At 42.6% G+C, this 22076-nt stretch overlaps 1 protein-coding gene across 1 annotated transcript in view; it reads right to left on the reverse strand.

Moving 5' to 3' along the window:
* The window catches only part of ABHD2 (abhydrolase domain containing 2, acylglycerol lipase), a 38591-nt gene that overhangs the window by 6077 nt on the left and 10438 nt on the right, over positions 1-22076 (reverse strand). The window contains exons 3-10 of the mRNA XM_040076917.2: positions 21586-21786; positions 11746-11921; positions 10710-10877; positions 7728-7911; positions 4102-4194; positions 2335-2448; positions 1066-1135; positions 275-359 (exon numbers count right to left, since the gene is read on the reverse strand). Coding sequence (XP_039932851.1) covers positions 275-359; positions 1066-1135; positions 2335-2448; positions 4102-4194; positions 7728-7911; positions 10710-10877; positions 11746-11921; positions 21586-21779 — 1084 coding nt within the window. The 5' untranslated portion in view covers positions 21780-21786. The remainder of the gene's footprint in view (positions 1-274; positions 360-1065; positions 1136-2334; positions 2449-4101; positions 4195-7727; positions 7912-10709; positions 10878-11745; positions 11922-21585; positions 21787-22076) is intronic.

A 22076-nucleotide genomic window follows, 5' to 3' on the forward strand; every position in this document is an offset into this window, starting at 1 on the left:
CTAAATCCCAGTCAGCAATGGAGATGTGAGGAAACCTTTTTTCACCTTTTAGCAACACAAGCAACAGGTGCCTGAAAGGACTGAAGTCCTTCCTGCTTAGAGTTAAGCCTTGTTAGTTCCAGCAACTGGTGATTTAAAGAGGCTTGGCACACCTCCCACAGCATTACAGGTGTAATGAGGCAAGTCAAACTGCTTTGAAATCAGGAACTGAGATGTGATAAGCAAGCTGTAGGTACACAAATATGCAGAGCTTGAGGAGACTGTTTCAGCATACCTGAAAGAGCTCTTGGAATTGATAGAAGACTCTCATGGACAAGAGGGTCATCAGCAGCATTAACCAACAGAAGAGGAACATAGATCTGCATCAAGAAACATGACATGAAGTGAAAAAACCAAAACACAAAGGGGTTTGAATTTGAATAGCATCTGAATGTCTATGAACCAACTGTAAAATTATCTTAGTATAATTCAGTTAACATCTCTTATTTCAGAGTTAAGTTTTTCCTCTAACCCAATTGTAAGAAAGAGGCAGAGAGCAAACAGACTGAGTCCCCATTCTTAGAATTGAAATAACTACACCCTTTTTCCACTCTGCATTGCTTTGCACATCAGGCAGCTATTGCCAGCTGTTATGGACACCCTGGGTAAAGTCCAGGAAACTCCCATGGAACATCTCTGTTCTCTGATTCAGTAGAAAAAGGACAAACTGATCTCAGCTCTACTTTGGCAAAACTTTGCTTGACCATCTGCCTGTCAGTGTCCCAAGTCTCTTCCACAGTATCCAGTAAGCCTTTCTTCCTTGAAGGTGCAGCACCCATTTCTCACTTTATCCTTAAACACTCAGCATTTCAGCTGAATGCGTGGCTTTATCTCCATCTCTTGGGTGCTACCACCTGCCCGAGTCATAAGCTAAGAGAATTCAGGCCCAGTGTTAGAGGTAGCAAGATCTGAAATCCCACTCCAATATACTGTGCCTGGTTATTTCTGAAAACCCCAGCTAAGATCAACAACAGAAGCCACAGTATTTTCCCTCCAGTGCAAGAGCAGTCTGCTGCAAGAGCTTACCCTATGCAAGTACTGCAGGCAACTTTCCTTTTCATAGTACTCCTTCAGTGAACTGTATCCATGGAATTTCCTGAAATAGAGCAGGTTGTCATTATTATCACCTGCTTCAGCCACATCACTATTCCTTTTAAAGACACATATGCAGAAACAGGAATGACGCCTCAATTTCCATAGATAGTTTTTTTAATACCCAGACTCTTGCAAACCCCTTTGGCAGCACATGCCTTGATGGCTTCTGTGCCTTCTCAAACATTCTGAGAGCACGGGCAAATCAAACATGTAAACTGAAGAGCAGCAGCCTTCTTTTAAAACATCCCACTTCACTTAACTGCACACATGGATGAAAGAAAGTTAGGATCTTGTTCACCTTTCCCTAAGAGTCTTTTCAAATATAAACCCAGCACAGCTTATAAGCCTTAAACTTACCAGACAAGTTCCCCAGAATTCACTGTGGTTGTTTTTTTGCCAAATCTCTTCACACCATCCCAAACCAATAATTCAGTAAGCCTAAATTCAAGTGCCTTTTTTTTATGTAAGGGACAACATAGCTGTTGGTCCAAACTAGGAAGACCTCAGGGATGGGGGACAAGCAGAGAGATTTCCCAAGGAATGGTGTTTTTTATAAGCAGCCAACCATACTCCCAGTTTGCCAAGTGTCATAGCTTTTTACCTAACACTTTACAGCTTTATTTTGGAAAGGGGTCAATGCCTGATACAGAACATGCCATGGTATCAACACTGCCACTTAAAGTGCTATGTTGTTGTCAAGGACACAGGCAGTAACAGGCTACTGCTTATTAAAGCAGAGCACTTAATGAGGTGTTAGTATGACAAATAAGAAAGGTTGCATTATCTCAGCCAGCCCTATTGTGTATTGAGAAAGCAGCAGTGTTTTTTTCAAAAAGAGCAAAGGAAATCCATGAGCAGTTCTGAGCTGCTTTCCACATTCCCCTTTTTTGCTGCTAGAGCTTGGCACCAGAGCTGCCTCTTTCTACCTTAGTGAAGGCCGCAGGTTCAGGTGTTACCAATAAATAAATGCTTCCTGGATGATTTTAAAGAAGCAGTGACTGTAAGCATCAAATTGTTTTTTGTTTGTTTTTTTCTTCCTCTGCTAAATTTCCTTTAATGTGGAGGCAAGTAAGGATTTGAAGTTGTGTTCACTGTATTTCAGCAGACTCCAACAGGCACAGGAAGGGGCACGCAAGAGCAACACTGGGAAGAGAAGGTACTTGGGAATTCTATAGGGGAGCATAGAATTGCCCTTCATACCTCATAACATTATCATCAATCTGCATAAGTGATGTTGCTGTATAGAGCTTGCCCAGATCAGCATCTGACAGGCTTTGTGGCTTCTTCATGTTGTTATCTCCAAAAAGAACTTGCCTGCAAGAGTGACAGCAAGAATTACATCCAAATAACGCAGGGGCAGCAAAACCATGACCTGTTCAAGGACAACTGAGTTTATCCAATCTGACAAGATAAGATTAGAAGTGGGCTACATAAACATGAGGTTTTCTTGGCAACACGAACAGTTTACTTGTCCACTTACCTTTGCAGCAAGACATAACAAACCCTAGCAACCCCCTTTCAGGAAAAAATGTTTTCCTTATCTACTGAAAAACTGCATGAAGGGCCTCTTAAAAGAAACTTCCCTGAACAGAGAGCACTGAGGGTATTTGGACTAGAGGCTACATGTTACAGGGAGGGTTCTTTGGCTTCAGATCAAACATGTGGGTGGTTTGGGTGAGTAGGCATAGCATCTGCACGATCTGGTTCTAAAGCCCCCCAGCACAGACTTTCACACACAGAAATTACTCAGGGTATTACCTTAGCAGAAAGCTATTTACTATGGACACTTGTCATAATTGGTTATTGCCCTCAAGGGAGGATGTGTTTCTTTACCAGAACAAACTTCTTCCCTAACAAACAGAATAAAAGCCACAAGTTGAAAAGGGATTTTTATTCCCTTTGAGAAGCAGCTGCAGGGCAGAGCAGGAGGGAAGATAGGTTTGATTTGGGTGGGTTAGAGCACAAGTGATCATGGAAAAAGTTTACTTAACACACTTCCCTTCAAGCCTGCACCAGCTTTTTCTGGGTTAAGAATTTAAGTACCTTTTAAAGGGAGCTTACCTAACTTCCCAAGTCAAATTTGTTCAAGTTGTCTAAATATTTATAAACCTGGAATGAATCATGTGCATCATCCTACATTGGCTACCCTCCTTCTACAAGTGTTTCATACCGCACAGGAGTATAAACAAAGAACCAGAAGTCTGAAGTGACAAATGCTCCTCCAGTGAAATAGGTCTTGAAATATTCCCCCCTCCTTTCCACTCAGTCAGGCAACTTCCAATACACACAGATGAGGTACTTTCCTGCCTAGAAAGTACCACCCAGAGAACTTTTGATGGGGAAATCACCAACACTGAGCATGTCACCTGTTCAGCACACAAATCTCTCTGCTATGTAAGAGCCACAGATCAGCAACAGCAGCAAAAGGATTCTACAGTACACTTGCACTCCAGGCACAGCAATGTTAAGTGTTTTGCTGACTACATGCTCTTTCTAAAGGAACAGCTAGAAGCCAGAGCTACAGGTTTGTCTATTTGTTTATTTGATAAGCAGCAACTCCATACAGCACATCTTGAAGATTAGTCCTACCTCAGGTAGGTGGCAGAACAAGAGGCTCCTTCAATAGGGAATTCTTTGGCTAGAAGTGAAACAGATGCAGAACACTCCACTTTGAAGTCTAATTGCAATGTTTTCCTGTGCATGTCTTGTTTACTCATTAAGCAAGTTTCCACAGAATGCAAAAACACAACAATGTCCTTCTTCTAACAAGATGACAAAAGCTAATTTGTCTATTTTACAGTATAATGAGATTGACATGGGCTCACCTTCTCTGTTGGTTCATCTAAAGATCCATCAAGGACCTTGTGCTAAACCTTTCAGAGTCCTGTTTTAAAGGACCAAGCAGACAAATCCAATCTAGCAATTGACCCAATCAATACTGCCAGTGTGAGTGATGTACTGCAGTACCTGTGAGAAAGGATGATCTTCTTCATGTTGTCTGCCATGAGGAAGTTATAAAATCTTCTACAATGATCCCACTGCATGAAGGTTTCCTGTGCCCTAGAAAAAACACAGTGCAGAACAAACAAAGCTGCTAATGGAGCTCTTGAAAGATCAGATTAATACACTGTTAACATCTTATGGCAGCCTGGGGGCTGTGTAAACAAACCTCCAGGCCTTCCCTGCCACAGCTTAACCTTTTCCAGGAAATGCCTTCCACTTTGATGAAGTTTGTTAGTATCAGAAAACACATCTGTGGTCTCATCTTGCACGATGCAATTAGCAGTTTTGATCAGAGCATTTAAGAGCCATCAATCAAGATCCATAACACTGACAACAGGATTTTAGTATCCCTTTGCAGGCGTTGAATGTAATTTACCTAATGGGACTTTCAAGGAAAGGGCTAAAAACCTGTTGCTCAACAGCGTTGTCTATTGTGTAATACAGCTCTGCAGAGGAAATAATTTGTGCAGATGTTTCCAATATGTACAGATACTATTATTGTTTTATTTCATTGGCAGGAACTGTAGGAATAAATACTAGTTGCAGGTGCAAGTGGCATCTGACTTGAAGTCTTTACCTATTCTCAAAGCAGGAGAGCACTTCACGGCTTATCTGTTGTTAAAACAGAATTTAAGCCACCCAGAGTTGTGTGAGCTCTGCCAGATACCAGCACTCCCTTGCTATGCAGGGTCATGGGCAGGTTAGAGCTTTACTCCTAGCAGCGTTTGCTGTTACTGAGGGGACACACTATCATTTACTGAGAGACTGAAGAATGCTGGGAGCAGTTTCAGCTACTGAAGCTCTCCCACCACTTAAACATTAACATACCATGAGAACTACTGTAGATTTAGCATGACCTTCCAAGCTATAGCCTGTAAGATCCCTACCAGGCAGGAGCAAGCTGTTTTCTTGTAATTAGCCATGCTGGAGAGTATGGATTTTTAAAAAAAAACAACCAAAAAACCCCCTTTTTTTCTAGCCAGGCTACACATACCACATTTATGCCAAGATAGGGGAATGACAGAAGATAGAAAAAGGCACATTTCTTTATTCGCAAAAGGTTTTCCAAACAAACAAAGTTATTGCAAGATGTTTGAAGTTAAAGCTACTACATTTCCCTGCAGTTCCTGTGGTGTACAGCAGTACTCCTAATATGAATAGCTGCAAGCATTAAAAGAACCACAGGCAGCTTCCAGTGTTTTGAGGGCTGCCCTGGTTTCATAGCCCCAGTTTCTCTCCCCACAGCCTGTAGCTGTGGCAAAGATGCATTCCACAAGATCAAGAAGCAGAATCAAGCCCGTGCAGGCAGAGATTAAGGGAACAGGGAGACCTGTCCCTGTTTAGCCTCAGGGAACACATTCCCTAGACTCTGTTAATTCATTAAACTAAGAGTCTCACTCTTCTGGCAGATCCTAGTATTCCTGTTGTTCTGGAAAGGCTCTCTTATTTGAGATCCTTGGTTCACCTTGCTCACTAAAAATTTTCCTTCACTTAAGAAAGCTATTTGGAGAATAAATGCTGGACAAACCAATATAAAAAAAAGAAGGGATGTGTAAAAGTAACTGGTCATGTTATCAGAGTAATCCACTTCATGTAGCCCTGAAGGCTGAAACCAGCTATTTTAATGTACCAGACCAAGCCCAGGAGGGCAGTGGCTTCACCATTTTACCTGGAGGTGTTTTGGACCTCCTCTCCCCCACTTCTATAACCAGGGCAACAAGGCCCTCCCCCTTCCTGCCTTTTGCTCAGTAGATGTTGCTTTCCCCTAGCTCTTCAGCTAATTAGCACTTAGAGCAGATGCAGATATTAGGAAGGGAGACACAAGACCTGAAAAGCCTTCCTGCTGGCTGTCCAGTAATACAGAGCAGATGTTTTGTGGCAGGAGGTTTGCTAGGAGATGTTTACCCAGCAGGTGGAGGCAAGAGCTCAATAATCCACACAGCCCACACGATGGGGTGCATTAAACTCAGGGAAAAAAAAAAAAAAAACAAGCCAAAACCCAGTGAGCTGTTTTTCCACACAAATATCCAAGTGGAGAATTGTTAATCAGGTTGTCCTTGCCATGCAAGCAGAACAGCGTTACTCACAACAGCATTTTGGAGATCAGGAATACAATATTGCATAATTGTAGAAGATGAACCAAGTGGACTGCAGCCAGATATTATCCCTGCAAACCCTGTCTGATGATTGCAATTAAGGAGCTGGCTTCAAAAGGATGCTCTGTGCTCTATGCCAGAACCCCAGGACAGCTAAGAACATTTTACTTGAAACAAAACAGAACAGCTGTTCCTGTAGCATCTGTTCAGACTTTAAGGGTGTGAACTAGCAGCAGATTATGCACTTTTTCAGCAGTAGCCACATCTGACCTCAAAAGGGAGTAGATAGCTGGAATATTACATGCATATTGAGCTTTTACTCACATCTTAGTGCTTCCAGAAAAGCTTTTTGCTTTTACCTTTAGAGCCTGATTCATAAAAGGTGTCTTCAGACTGCTGAATGACAAACTGGGCCCTACACAGGCAGAGCATCATCAGCATCAAGAGTTCCAGCTAACCTGACCAGGCTGAGAGGCTGAATTCCACGGCAAGCCCCTCACAGACCTGCCACAGTTTCACCATTCATATCAGCCCAAAGGATCTTGACCCAAATACCTGAATCTCAACAACCCCTTTTGCCTTGTACAAGCAGTCTCATGGCTCAAAATTGCAGGTAAGTTACTGCAGAGTCAGCTACACCTAAGTAATTGTCCATATGTGTAGACAGTAAAAGCTGGAAACAGCAGCTTAGCCAGTTAGTGTTTCAATCTTCATTACCTGTGCATACATGGGAAGGTTAAAGTACATTAGCTGAGTCCAGTTTTTGAGCAGCACTGCTGTGGCTGGACCCTCCATGAGTACATGCAAGTGAAGCCATCACAGCTCCTGAAGTGCCACAGCCTTGGCTTCCAGGTGGGGAGACATTTGTATTTTCAGATTTTGGGCTTTAACACTTTTCCTCCCAACTTCCCCACTCCTCTAACACAGCTGCAAGCACTCTCCATGCCCTGATCAGCCCGTTTCAGTGACACACACTAAGAGGGGAGCACAGACTGACAGAGAATGTGCTGTGCCTTTCCAGTCTCCTCAGGTAAGAGCTGCCAGATGAAGCTGCACGCTGAAGCCAAACAAGCTATTATGAACCACAGGATATTTCTCAGAGTGATGAGACAGTGTAAACTATTGCTTGCAAACCTGGCATCAGCTCAGCAGCTGGCCACGCTGCCCAGCCTGCCTGGTTAATTACACCAGGACTACACAGGGAATGCCTCCTCTCAGGACATCGTAGCCATGAGACAGTATCACATGCACAGTCCAAAAGCTGTGTATCTGGCCAGGTACACAGAACCTGTCTGCATTGCTGATGAAGTTTACTTGTGCTTGCAAATCAACAAAGCTTCAGGTGCTCCTTCAGGAGGTTGCCATCCTACACATTCAGTCTGTCAGACCAGCTCAGTGCAAGAGAAACACCCATCTCTTCACCTGGCCCTTGCAGAGATGTGCCCCCTTGTGCACTCCCAGAAAAGAGAGGCACGGAGAAGGTTCCAGACCTACCTCAGTGCACTGTACCCCTGGCACACGCTGACACAGCACAGGACTCGCTCCTGGTTGGCCTGGCTCTCTCCCAGGTACTTGCACACTATGTTTCCACCCAGGCTGAAGCCCACAACAACCAGCTGGGTCTGAGGGTAGGTCTTCTTGATGTAATTCACCATTGCACCAAATTCCCAGGTACATCCTAAAAAGAAGAACAAAGTCAAAGAACATCATCTAATACGTTTAAATTCTCACTTGAAGCTTCAGTTGAGTGCTTTGAATTCAGCTTCTTACTCTTTCAGACTTTTCAATAGCCTTAAGGTTTTAACAGCTCTGATTCACATGTGTTCATACATCTGTGAGTCCTGTGCAACTTAGCTCATGCTTAGTTCTGACAGACTGACAAAGCAAGATGAAATTTAGTTGCTTAAAAATCATGGCAACAGTTAACATGACAATCAAAACTCTTCCTTTCTAAAACAGCTTTAAAAAGCAGGGTCCAGCAACTCTGGTTTTGACATCACTGTGCAAGAGCAGCACACATCATTACTCTCCTGACGTAGTTTGCCACTTCTGAAGTGAAGTGGGGTATTTGGAATGCAGTTTGCTCCTTTGTTTTAGCAAGGCCACCATGGATCCCTAAATCCATGCTGCTGTGGGGAGGGGAAAGGAGTGGCTTGTCAGGAAGAGCTCCCAGCAGACTGCTGCAGAGCCTAAGCAGGTGATCTCTGGAATCAGGGAAAAGGGTTTAAACAGAGATATTCAACCCTTTGTAACCAGTGATCAGGTAAAGATACTGCAGCTCCCTGAAAGACACACGGGTATCCCCACATCAAGAGAACAGTTAAGTGTCTTTATTCAGATCTGTTCCACTGTCAGCAAACACCCACTTGCATCCCACAGGCTGCAGGCACTGAGGGATCCAGCTTCTGGCAGTATTGGCATCCTCCAGTTGTTTGACAGACTTGAAGACCTCCACACATACAACAACCTGAGCACCTACAACTATTTCTCCTGCTTGTGAGTATAGGAAAATGAGATGGGGAGAAGCAGCTGCAATAGTGATGGCATTAGTACACTGGTATCAACTGCTCATGCAGCTTGTCAACCTTCCCTTTGGATTTAAGGCTGCAAACCACAGGAGGCATCACATGAACAACAGAAATAGAACTCCAGATGTTTCTTCCTGTCTAGAGTCAAACTCATCTCTATCCTGTGGAACTTGTCCAGGGAAATAAACCCTAGGATTCCAGCATTCCACTCTGTACTAACTTAACATTGTTCCACACTGTGCCCTCAACCCCAGCTGTACCATCCTCAGCAGACATCAGACTCCAATTTAACCCAGCTCTGGAGTAAACTCTGAGCACCAGGGTTTGTTTGCTTCTGTGGAACACAAAGCTCTTGGCTGAGTGTTTCAGCAGGGTTTGGGCACTTCCTTGTGAACATTTTTAATGAGCAGTCTTCAAGACAACAAATTCTGCACTGCTCTGGTTACTTCTGGAAGAAGCCAGCAGTCAAAATACTTAAGTGCTTGACCTATGTGATTTCAGGGCAGCTCAGAAATCCAAAACTAGAAAAGCAACAGGTCAAGGTTGATAGAGAGGCTGGGATTCAGCAAATACCAAATTTAGGCTACTTGCTGTTCAAGTATGCCTGGAACACAGCAAAGCTGAAGTGGCACTGAATTATTTGGGTAGGAGGCAGAGTCAAGTCTACTGGACTTGCTAGCACATAACTTAAAAAGCAGCTTTGCCAAGTGATTTACTGCCTTACTCAAAGGAAGTGCTAGGCATTCTTTGCCCTTCCCAAGGCTATAAAAGACTCTCATCAAGAGATGCACTACAGAATAACACCCTAAGGCCTAAAGCAAAGCTCCATGAAAGCAAACCTCAACTTTTATCAAAATAGCATATGCTTTAACATTAAAATTTAGTTTTCAAGACATGGCAGTACTGCAGCCATTGAGGCCTAGAGCCTCCCTACAAATGAGGATATTTGGTATTCCTGAAGTGTTTCCCAAAAAGGAGTATATTTAATAGTTCTAGAACAAGTAACAAAGCATTACAGCATATTTGCCTGCCAGACTTGGCATCTCAAAGCACAGTAATTCTGTTTTGACAATTTAACTGCTCAAGATACCTATTCTGTTAATCCAAAATCTAAGCAGTAGCTTAGCTAACTTTAAAAAAATAAAACCTAACACAAGTCTGCTAAACACACAATTGACAGGGCACCCATATTCACAGATACTTACAGTAAAGAGGAGATAAGGGCTCAAGAGAGCTCAGGAACAAGCAGATTAAGTCACAGGCAAGGAGGCCCCATTCCACAAAGATCACATTACTCACCAAAAGAGCAATTAAAGACTAGCCAGAGTCACCTTTCACACAGTTTCTAATCATTCATTCCCTTTAATTTCTAGGTTAAGAAAGACTTCCTTACACTCAAGGTGAGAGTCATAATCATGGCAATTAAGCAGTACCACTTCTGTAGCTTTGCTGTCACACTCCTGAACTGTTGTTGACTTGTGTTAAATCCAGGAGCAAATCCTCATGTGTCCCTTCTAAGATATAAATGTGCTCTCTGGATAGGCTGGTACAAAGTCCTCTCAGGTTGCATTTGACAAAGCCTCAAAAGTGGCATTTATCCTTCAGAGACAGGTTTGTTTCGCATTCCCTGAAGCTGGCAAATTCAGTATCTCTAAAATCATTTGAACAGGTAGGCACCAAAAGGTTTTTTTCCCCTAAAAAGTTTTCTTACAAAAACAGCTGCCTCCTTGATGAGAATACATGTGTAAGAGCAGGCAGAAGAGACAAAAGTGAATATTAGCCTCCTCTCCTCCTCCCATCTAAGTTCAGTTTAGTTCTTAAGAAACAGTACAAAATTGCTTTACCCCCATTGGGGTACAGCAGTTCTATTACCCTGAAGGAGGCCGATCAATCCCTAGAAGTTCCATGAGCTTGAAAATAAGCTCCCCAGGCGCCACAAAGTACCTACCATATGTGAACATCCGTGGTGAAGTGAGCTCAATGTTTGGCAGGGCTCCCAAGTGATTCAGGACAGCACATCTGTACCCATTTTTCTGGGCATAGTCAACAAAAGTGCGGATGTACTGCTTCTCACTGTGGTTAGCAATCCCCGGGCAGATCACCATCGTGACATCCTCTGTGCTCAGAAAGAGAGGGAAGTTAAGTAAATGTCACTTCATGCAAATTAAGAGAGTCAGAAGGTTTCCATTTCAGATCCGTGGGAAACCACCTACCACAAGCAAGCTAGAATTCTTCCTAGTCTGCCAAAAATTCTGTATGGGATGGGAGACCAGCAGCTTTAGTGATACAGAAGTGAAAAAGTAATTCATGCTATGAGAGATGAAGAGTTTTTAACTTCAGGGAAAGCTGTACATTCTTCCATCTGAAGGACATTTTTGATGTTACTCATGTTCTGTCTGCTGACAGCCTGTTGTGATGTGTGTGGAAGCTGTGGAGCCCAGCACTCCAAGTAGACTGGTTATGCTATTGCCCCCTCATTTCCCATCTAAAGCTGGGTGTAATACAGATCTTCCAAATGAAGCTCTGCTAAGCACAGACATTCTGATCAGCTGACACTAGCCATCATCTACTTTGTGGCTAATCTAATGATATTTGATCTGCTGACACTGTTCACTAGTTTAACAAGATATCATTTCATCAACCAAGAAAGTAATTGCTGTAATTCAAGTAAGCACAGTAAATTACATTCAGGATTATCATATGCACTTCAAATTAACTGTAACTCTCATGTGCAAAGCTACAACATTACCAGCTCTAGCCACTGAATTTTTATCTCATTAGAAAAGCACCGCTCAGATTCTCTTCAGCAATAAAGATAACAGTAACTGTTCTAGTGCAGCACTGTACCATGAAGATCTCAACACTGACAGTTTAATAAAAGAAATCTGCTTCTTCTGAGGGCCAAAATGAGAGCCGTGGGCTCTATCCTCATCCATCCCCAGAGCACAGAATCCAGGTTAGCAGCCAGCAGCTGTTGGACTGACCTCCAGTGCAGTGCTCAGAGCGTGGCTCAAAGAGATCAAAGGTGGCTGTCGCTCCATCTGGCATCGTGAGGTACTTGCGAAGTCCATATGGATGTGGTGATCTCACTCTCCCCATTTTTCCATAAAGAGCTGTCTGGATATGTCCACTCTTTCCCCAGATGAGGGGTGGAATGTACCTGAAAGGCAGTAATTTAATTGCTTACCCCTGCTGTGTGAATGAGCCCTTGAGAACACATAAGCACTCCCATAACAAATCTCTCACCAGCTCCCAAATATGGAATTGTTTTTGCTCTGGCTGAACTAGCAGCAGTGATCTTTGCAGCCTTACACAAGAGGAGAGACCAAAACACACTCAAAGCTGAAAAATCAGCACTGATAGCAGCAGCAGAAGCCAAACCCCAAACATTCCCTATATTGAGATGTTAGAGGAACAAATGCTTCTCACTAAATACACAGATGCCCTGTGCCTTGGTGAGAATGGGAGTGCATGTTGCCAACCAACCAAAGTGACCTCCAGAACTGTAAATCTGTTTTAATTGAAACACTGAAGCCTCCTGGGTTGAGCCACATGAACTTGACTGTAGCAGTGGCAGAAACAACAGGACTCACATCAAGTTCCAGAAAACTGAAAGCCCCAAGACTTGCTAGTTGGGACCATTTTACAGAGAAACACGAAGAGCGTTGTACAGGTTGATTTTGCCTTTCAGAATTAGGTAAAAGTTGGGACAGTGTTAAGAGAACCAGTCAGAACTGGCCAAACTCCACTGAATAACAAATCCCTTTCAGTAAGAGGGGTGAGTCTACCAATTTACTTTTGCTTAACAAGGGTATATTAAAGCTGTGTGACAAAGCAGATTGTCTCTCCTTTCCTGGCTTACAGGCCTTCAAAAAAAGGATATGTGAGAAACACAGCTATGAGCTGGAAAGCATTAAGGGCTTAGTTATCAGATTTTTTTTTATCACAAGCAGAGCTGCAAGTGGAAATACTTGCAGGATAAATTTAACAGGAAACACACTGTGCCCTAGCACCACCAGCATGGGGGAAAGTAATCTGGTCACTCAGTAAAGTGGACTGAGCCAGTGCCTTGAAAAAGAGAGTTACATCAGCTCTAACAGGAAAGCATAAATGATTTATTGCTGAGAACAGCAGACCCAAGGGACACACTTCCAATTAAAGAACTGTGGTCTCTGGTGCATACACCAGGGTATCCAGAAGAAGCTTGAGAGCTTCTGACTTCACCTTGAATCCTGAGGGATTAGCAACACCCTCCCTGTTGTGTTTAGGGCTTCCTGCAATTATTCCTTTTGACTTTTAGAGAGCATATAAAGCAGAGATCATGTTCTTCCCTGTTTACAAAAAAAAAAAAACCACAAACTAGGCAGCTCAGGACTCAAATTGACTAATTAAGCCCACAGTCCACTAGAATGTGATAGAAACCCTGCATTTGTGCTCTGACACTACCTACTCATACAGCTGGACCTTTCCCCACACCAGCTCTTGTATGTCATGTCTGCAATTCCCTCTTGCCCCACACACTCCTTAAAAAGACTTCCTATCAAATAAAAACTACTTAGGGTTGTTAAGCAAGACAAGAGCAGCAGTCTGCCCCCCTTCTCCCCATTCTTTTCCCTCATCTATGAGGAGAACTTCTTACAGTCAAAGCAACACAACAGTTCACTGTAGTGAGACTCATTTATTGCAAGTGCACTTCTCAAAGAGATCCAAACCAGATTTCTGGAGAAGCAGATATTGCTTCAATAACAGCTGCAAAAGCTAACAGCTGTTGCTCACAGCCTTGTAAATTAGCCCTCAGGGCATTCTAGATTTGATCACCCAACTATAAAGCTTTTCAAAGGATGCAGGCAAGGCCAGGAGTAGCACTCCTCTCTTCTGCCAGCCCAGCATCTCTGCACTAGGTCTTGCCAAGCACAGGAACAACCGTGCAGATTCCCAGCAGTGACAGAGGCTGGAGCAGCTCATCCCCTGCAGTAGCTGCTAGAGGTGGAAAGCAGTCAGTGGGGTCCATTCTCACAATTCAGGGTAGATATCCATTGGGATAGGGCAGTCAAACAAAACCAGGCTGCACAAGAACTACACATGGTTCTGCTCAAGTCGCAGCTCAGTGCAAAGGTTTTGAACACAACTATTATGCCAGATGAAAGAGACACTGCTCTCCTATCATAAGGAAAAATGGCTGGCTTCACCCCAGTCATTTACTGTACCACCAGTTCATATCAGTAGCCATATTCCACACAAGACAGTGCTTGACTCGCTTTTTGTCTTTTTTTCTCCCGCAGACATCCTTTACAGATAGGGTTTGTTAGCACCTTCTGAGGGGAATTGACAAATGCAACCTATAACAAAAAATTGCAGCTCTTTTAAAAGAGACTCAGACATCAACATTGCTTCGGGGTTTCTAATTTTGGGTGAGAACACACCTTGAAAAGTTTTGGTGATTGTGCTTCCATACGGTGCTTTTCAAATCAAAGACTATCCCCAAATCTTACCTTATAGGGCTAACAGGAAAGCAATTTGACCAGCTACAGCAAAGTTATACAGCTATTACTGATCACTGCTACCATGAAAAAAAGCAAAACAAACCAAAAATCAAGGATCTCTGCAAGCACCAATCCTACCCTCATGTTTAATCTACAGTTCACTTCCCAGCTATAGGTTACAGCCATCCACTGGAACAGATGCAGCAGCACAGACCAAGGATGCTGTTGGAGTTGAAATCAGAATAGTCTTCAAAGCCTCACCACTACTGCCTGAGTTTAAACGAAGGCAAATGGTTTCATGCTCACTGCTTCCCACAGCCTGCCTCTTCAGGTCACTGATGGTTTCTCCGGGGAAAGAAACCCCCTGACCTGTCTCCGCATAACCCAGCTGGAGGTTATCTAAGCACTGATCTCCAATAAATCAAACCTTTATGCTGCTTTCATGGGCAAATAGCACATGCAGTTTCCTTGACGCGTTTTTTATTTAAGGCAGGAATCCCTTTTGCTCCATCCATAATGACAGTCAAGTGACAACTACAGTTTCCACATTTCCCTCAAAGCTAAAGCTGTGTGAAACCCCTATGGACAAGGGAGCATTCACTGCTGCTCCCTGCAGAATGCACAAGTGTTTGAGCATCCTACTGACCAAGTAAAATGCTCAGCTTATCTTTTATGATGCTAACTCCAGTCAGCTGCTTAAGCATTGCTGCCTGCAGCAAAGATGGCTTGTGTTAGTCACTCTGCATGTAACTACATTCTTTTAGATAAATATTCAAAGGCCAACCTTCAGCATGAGTAATGTGCATAGTACTCTGATGCAGAGACTTGTAACTTCCACTGAGGCACTAGGTATATTTCTAGTTCACACAAGTTTTAAAGCGGTTGAAGCTCTGAAATACATCCAAGTGTTCGGGCAGAAGCTTGTTATCTCACCAGTCTTTTTGTTTAGGCCCATCAGCCTTTAAACAACATCCCTTAAGTATCCAGGCTCAGGAGACTGAACACCACAACACTTCAACAGGGAAAGGGAAGAAAGCTGCCCAGGTAGTACGGTTCTTGTATTATCAGTGAAAAACTAAGGCAGATTAGAACTTACCTTGCCACACTGATGCAAAACCAAGCAGCTAATAAAAATATTACTTCTGTTTACCAAGACAAGTTGCCAATCTAACCTACTACAAAACCCTGTAATGCCTTTACAGTAAGAGTGATTCCTCTCTTTTACTGAATTCAGGTAAAATCTGTTCTCAGCTGAGGACAAGGTATACTTATAATCTATAGCAGAATCAGATATATGATCTGCCTGTCACACTATTTCTGTTGACCCTCAGATGGGCAAATCTATTTTTGAAATCTTCATGTGACTTATTTCTTTCAATGAGAAAGTCTACAAGAACTTCCAAGAGCAAGGACTGAACCTAATGGTGCAAGACTGTACAAGGCTGAAGGATGGCTCATCTTTTTATACAGGGTTTGTGTGGACTTGCTTTTTCTAAACCCTTTCAAAGAAGAGACCAGGGAAAGAACTCTTCAGTGCTGAAGGTGCATGATACCATACTGGTGAGGGAAAAAACTTGCCAGGAATTGTGCAAAAGCCTTTACCCTCTGAAAGGACAGACGAGATCAATTTTATTTAAGCCTAGTACGGGAAAAGCAGTTCCAGAGACATTTCTATCCTCAACCCAGCTGAAAAAACCTAACTACCCAGTGCTGATAGCAAGAGCTAGAACAGATTGTTTTGTAGTGAAGTCAACATTCCTCCAGGCAAACAGCTGAAAAAAGATGCCTCTCCAAAACAATCATCCTGCAGACAGAAGAGCATGTACTCAGGGCATTCTTCTTGTGGCTTACCTTAAGAAAACAAGCCCAGCAGGGTGCAACACAGGGAAACACAACCATGCAGACTGAGCAACTAAGTAGTATTCACTCTACGGAGCATTTGAGTACTGCCCTTCAGATTTTATGCTAAAGCTATTACTTACTGCTAAATTTAACCATGTCTTCCAAACAAGGACCCTTCACTCAAAAGCAGGTGGCTTTCCTCCAGCATTGATAACAAACAGAAACAAGGAAAATGTTCAAGGACAACAGATTTTCAACTCCTTCCTCTCTGTGTGCTATAAATTGAAGTGGTTCTGAAAAGCAGTGTACTGCAGAGATTACTCCAGCATGGAGATGGCTCAGTACATATTCTTCAGTGTGCTGTTCCAGAGAAGCTGCTCCCAGATGTACAAAAGCCCAGGAACAAACACCATGTCCATAAGCAGCATTTCCCCTGTTATGCAATAGTGGCTTATGATGACAGGAGCTGAGCAGTGAACACCAGCCAGGAGGACTTCTTGCCAAGGCCTCCACATGAGGACAAGGACAGCATGACACAACAACCCAGAAAAACATGTACTGATAAAAAAAATCCAAAGGAAAAGTTGCATTGTACCAAAAATGGAGATTTTTACTTCTGTGAACTGAAAATGGCTTCCAAGCTTTCTCCAGACCGAAAGGCTTTTAAGTGATTTATTTCCCTGTTTGGATTTGGTCAGTTGCAATAGACAGCAGGCACTCTGAATAAAGAGAAATATTTGAAGCAGTTCTGTCTTCCTGTCACTTCCAGTAACAGGACCCTGCCACAGAAGGCAGACAGGCCTGAGGTGGTAGTTACTTATTATGGCAGGTCACCTACATGGCCCAACAGGTACAGAGTTCATCATTCTTAAGTGAATTCACAGCCAGTTATGCAAATCTGCTCACCAATGTTAGCGTTTGAGCTCCAAATCTGCATTTCAGCTGTGCAGCACAGTCTCACATCTTGATATGAGGCTGCCCACAGTGCTCAAGAACAAGACAATTCCTAGGTTTTCCCAAAAATTTCTCCTAGTGTTTTAATATTTTAAACAATTCCAGCATGTGATTGTAGATTAAGTTTAATGGCTCTCAGGCAGTAGATTATCATTTTAGAGCGCATACATAATCCAGTATGCAGGAATTTAGGAAAGTACCAGCTGTATAAGCAGCTCACACAAAGCACATAAAAACTGTGCTATTTTTATTAGCAGGCATCAGCATTCAGGTCCTCAAAGATACGAAATGGAAGTTCAGCAACAGGCTTATTTCTGGAGCATTGCTTCATTTCATCTGAGGAGATTAACACTTTAAGCATTAACTCTTACATGGCCTTTACGTGCTATAGCATGATGGTGAGAAAACAGAGCCTACAATTTGTTAATATCAGGACAATCTAAGAACTTTTGCCTGCATTACAACAGGTAAAATTATTTTCCCCCTTTACAAAGCAGTTTGGAGGTATTTAAAGAATGCTTTACAAAACGAAACTTTGTTTGAGCTTTGTCCTTTATTTGATGCTAGGGAATGCAAATTGAATTCCAATGAAGGAAACTCATATACAAGTCTGCAGAGTTCAAGCCTTGACCTCAAATACGTAAAAAGCAGCTTTTTCTACATCAGCTCAGCTAGACTGCTCAATGTGGTAAGGACAGCAAAAAAAATTTGCAACAATATTTAAGCAAGTCATGGAACTTCCACATTCCCTGAGTCTCAAAAAAGAAACAAATAGAGTAGATGTGTTTGTTTGCTGCCCACAGTACCTGTATGAAGTCAGAACTATTTAAAAGTACAGACTGGCTTCCTTGGCTAAAACACCTCCTTCACTGTTTAAGAAGATTTTATTTAGTAAAGTGCCCATCACACCCCTCCCCCACCAGTGATTACAAGAAGTATTTTAGTCAAAACAAGGCATGAGGATTTACAGCACTTAGAATCCTCCTTGCTGATAAGAGCTGGAGAACGCAAGGCTGCTGCCAATGCCACAGCACCCAGCAAAAACTCAGACCCCCCCAAGGCTGCTTCCCTGCAAGGTCAATGCTTCAACTTACCAACAGGGAGCTGCCATTCTCCTCTGCCTCTCAGCATGTTCACCTGCCAAAGCTTCAGGGGTAACACTGTTCTTCTAGTTTATTATTCTCCTGGAAGTGTTCCTCCCAGAGTAAAACACCTAGGAGTTGACAGGGATCAAACACTGCTTGCTATTAGTGGGAAGAAAAGGAACACTGAAAAGCTTGAAGACAGCTTTTCTGACTACTTATCTCCTTGCATCTAAGAGAAGAGCAGTGACAGTGTAAAAGTCTTCTGGTACCAGGCAGCCTGCTCACCCAGCATAGGTTGGTGTGCAAAGAAAGGATAAGAAGGATCTAGGCTGGATCCTTGACAGCGTTTACTAACAGGCTTGACAGTCATTTGCCTCAGTCTTTGAGGAGCTTGCCTTTACTGATGATAAAAAGTGTGCAGGCAGCAAGGATAATTATTTTCAATAGAGATGACACGTGCCACGTCTCCGCAGAAATAAAGATACACAGACCTCACTAGAATAAACTGTAAACAGCCAAAAATGTCTAGCCTAGTACAACAAGCACTGGCCAAATGCACCCTCATGATTCAAAGAGCCAGCACTGCATTTCTACAGGAATAAGAGCAGATGAAGGACTTTCTGTACCCTTTTGAAAGACAGGAAAAGGACACAGCTGCCACCAGCAGTTAGGCCCGAGTGCTCAAGGGCACCAATTGCTCTGCTGAATTGCAAGAGCTTCCATGTAAGAAGCAGCAATTTGAATGGAAAAGGGTCTGATCATACTACTCCACTTGCTAAGCCAAAATACAGAGCTGGACAGGGTCAGAGGAATGGAAAAAGGGGTAAGAGAACATGAGCTCTAGAAAGACAGACTCTCTTGCTTCCCAGTGTTTGGTAGATATGTAGAAAGTTTCTGGCAGTTTACAGAACTGTAAAAACCAGCACTAACATCTACAAGTACAAGGTACCTGGCACACAGCCATCTCAGGCAGTTTTACAATTCAAAGATGTTAAATTATTCATCCACCACCACTTGGCTTTACTGAATGACACCACAGTTACAATATATTGAGTTAGCCCAGAGGTGAGGATTGTGCCATAAAGGGAAAACAAAGTCCAAAAGTGTTCACTCTGAGAATTTTTAAACACCTGCATAGATAGAAACAAAGTTATTCTTTCTCCCTGCCAGCCTGTTTTTCACAGCAGTGCCCTCACCCCTTCCACCCTTAAGCAGGAGCTGAACAAACCAGGTCTGAAAGCCAGTTCACAGCTGTGAACATTCCTCTGCACAGAAGAATTGGTTTTATAACAGATCTGACAACAAACCCAGTACTAATATAACAGAAGGGATTGCTGGGCTACTTATTTTGCTTTCATGGTAGAATCTGAAAAGAGCTGCTTGATCAGCTTTCCTAACACTCTGAATAATTAGCAAGTAATCAAAGCCTTGCAAGATTTTTCGGTGGAGTATGGCACAAGCTGTTTTCACATAGCTTTTTCCTAATTATCCTACAAACTGTTTCATGCATAATTGCAGGAATTTAAATACATTTGTTCCCCTTTAGTCTCCAGGTGACTTTCATGCCTAAAGACATGATTTCTTTGATTTTTTTTAAATTTCTATATTGATAAAAAGTCTGTGATAACATCACTAGAATAGTAAAAAGAAATAATCAGATACATCTTAGAGCTGTCTTTCCTGTAAACGCCTTCAATTCCCAGCAGCAATTATATTCCCAACATTCCTGTCTTCCTTAACAGAGATATAGAGGTAAGAACTGAACAGCTACCAATTCACACATTTTGTTCTGGTTTTTGTCACCTGACTTTGCTTCCTTTTGTCATGGAAATCTTTCAGACAATATTTTGCCCAAGAACCAGGTATTGGAGGCAACTACTAGTTTTTAGAGAAGCTGGTAAGCCTGAGCTCAGCTGATGCAGAGAAAGCAAGCAAACCAAACTTGCACACTATTAACACAATACCAGGGCTCTGCAAGCAGCTCATCACTCCCACAATTAATGCACAACAGATGCCTAAATACTGCTGGACATGTTTTGCATTTTCACTCTTTTGGGAATGCTTTGTTATCCAACTGAAAGTCAAAGACATGGCCCTAATACAGTAGTGCTAGGAGCCTGTGCCATGAGAACAGAGCTGAAATAGCAGAAAAATGGACTCCAAATTAGCTTACAATTCATTTCCAAAGACTAGCCTGATACTAATATGCCTTCAAGGCTGGTAATCAGCACAGATCCATGCTCCTTCAGTGACTAGGGACATGTCATACTGGAGAGCAACACTGGGATGGCAGGGACCTGAAGGACCAAGTAACTCAAAGCTCCTCAACGTATTTTTTAGGAAAGAAATTGCTTTGCAGTTAAGGCAGTAGATATAATCAATAATCCAAACACATTTATGTTACCACCAACATGGAGTGCATCACAGAACCCTCTCTGTGCTCCAGTTTCAACAGATAATGCTTTGTTTCCTCTAGAAGTTTACAGACCCCATGGCCCAACATACCTTATGTAATCAAGGCACCTAACACAGCACTGCTAAAAGCCTCTCATCTCCCCTAAAATGACTATCCTTAAGTCAGCTTGACTTTTGAGATCCAAAAGGAAAGTTCATGCAGCTGCACTCAGCACTTACTATATAACTGATGTACTTACAGCTTCTAAATAGGACTTGCAAGTTTTTGAAGTGATTGCAGAAGAGAAATACTGTAATCAAAGTCCTTGTCCCTCCAAAGCCTCATGAAATTGTACTAAATGCTTGCTATTATTGGAGAATGTTCCTCGTGAAGCTAAGGGCAGCTACACTGATTCTGGAGGTCTTGGAATGGAAGATCAGGGAACAGCCTGCTCAGATACACAGCTGACACAAGGTCAATTTGAAAGTGTATTCAACAGGCACAGAGCTGGCCTCTGTGTCATTACTTTATTAAACTAGTTAGGATGTGCTCTACCAGTAATAAATTTCATTAGTTTTCAATCAATTTGAAGTACTTCAGATAAGAGCAGGCACTTTAAAACTAATAGACAACCCTGTGTTCATTATAAGGGCACTGACATACCATGAAAATGTTTCCTTCCTGTGAGCCCCAACAGATTTCCTTCCCTATTAAAAAGGAGTACAAGAACATGAACAAGTGCTGACTGCCCCCATCCCTCCCCCATTTCCACAGACAGTCGGCTATTGGTGCTGGTATAGTATAATATCAGCATACAGCTTCTATAAAGATGGACAGTGATGTCAACTTCTATGCATCAGTAGAAAACTCCACACAACAAGGCTTGGTCTTAAATCCAGGTATCTGAGACAATAAAGAAATGCTTGACTTAGAAAAGATTTATTTTAGTAAGATTATACCCCAATATTCATTTGAGCCCAAGTCTGTGAAACATGAGGAAGAATGGTTAAGTGCAGCTCTTCTTCCTATAATACAGGTCAACATAGAAAAAAATATACTACTTACTCTTTGGTCAAAAGTGGGCAGGATTTGAGCAGAAAGCGAGCCAAAGCAGAGTCCTGGTAAATGAGTTCAGGAGGGGCAGTTGGGCTTTTTAAATTCAAGCAGCGAACAATAACATACAAAACAGCAGCAACTGCAGCCAGCTTCACCCCATCAAACACTGCTGGCAGCTCAGAGGTTTCCAATATTGTACTCATTTTCAGCCTGGAGATAAAAACAACATTAAAGCTTTTAGAAATACAGTGTAGGATATGAATATCATCTGTCATGTTAAATATACAATTGTGCTAACCAACTGAACTTGTCAGTCAACACTGCCAGGAAATCCTAGCATACCAACTCAGACCAGCAACTTTTAAGTTGGAAGAAAATTTAGTTGGTATTTTTCTAAACACCCTGACCAACAGAAGAATAACTGAATGATCAGCTGTGAAGGAGATTTATTCCTAATCAGTGCTGCCCTAGAATTGCAGCAGTGTCTCAGGTGTCACCCC

Source organism: Hirundo rustica, chromosome 13 (assembly GCF_015227805.2).
Source record: "Hirundo rustica isolate bHirRus1 chromosome 13, bHirRus1.pri.v3, whole genome shotgun sequence".
Taxonomy (NCBI): Eukaryota; Metazoa; Chordata; class Aves; order Passeriformes; family Hirundinidae; genus Hirundo; species Hirundo rustica.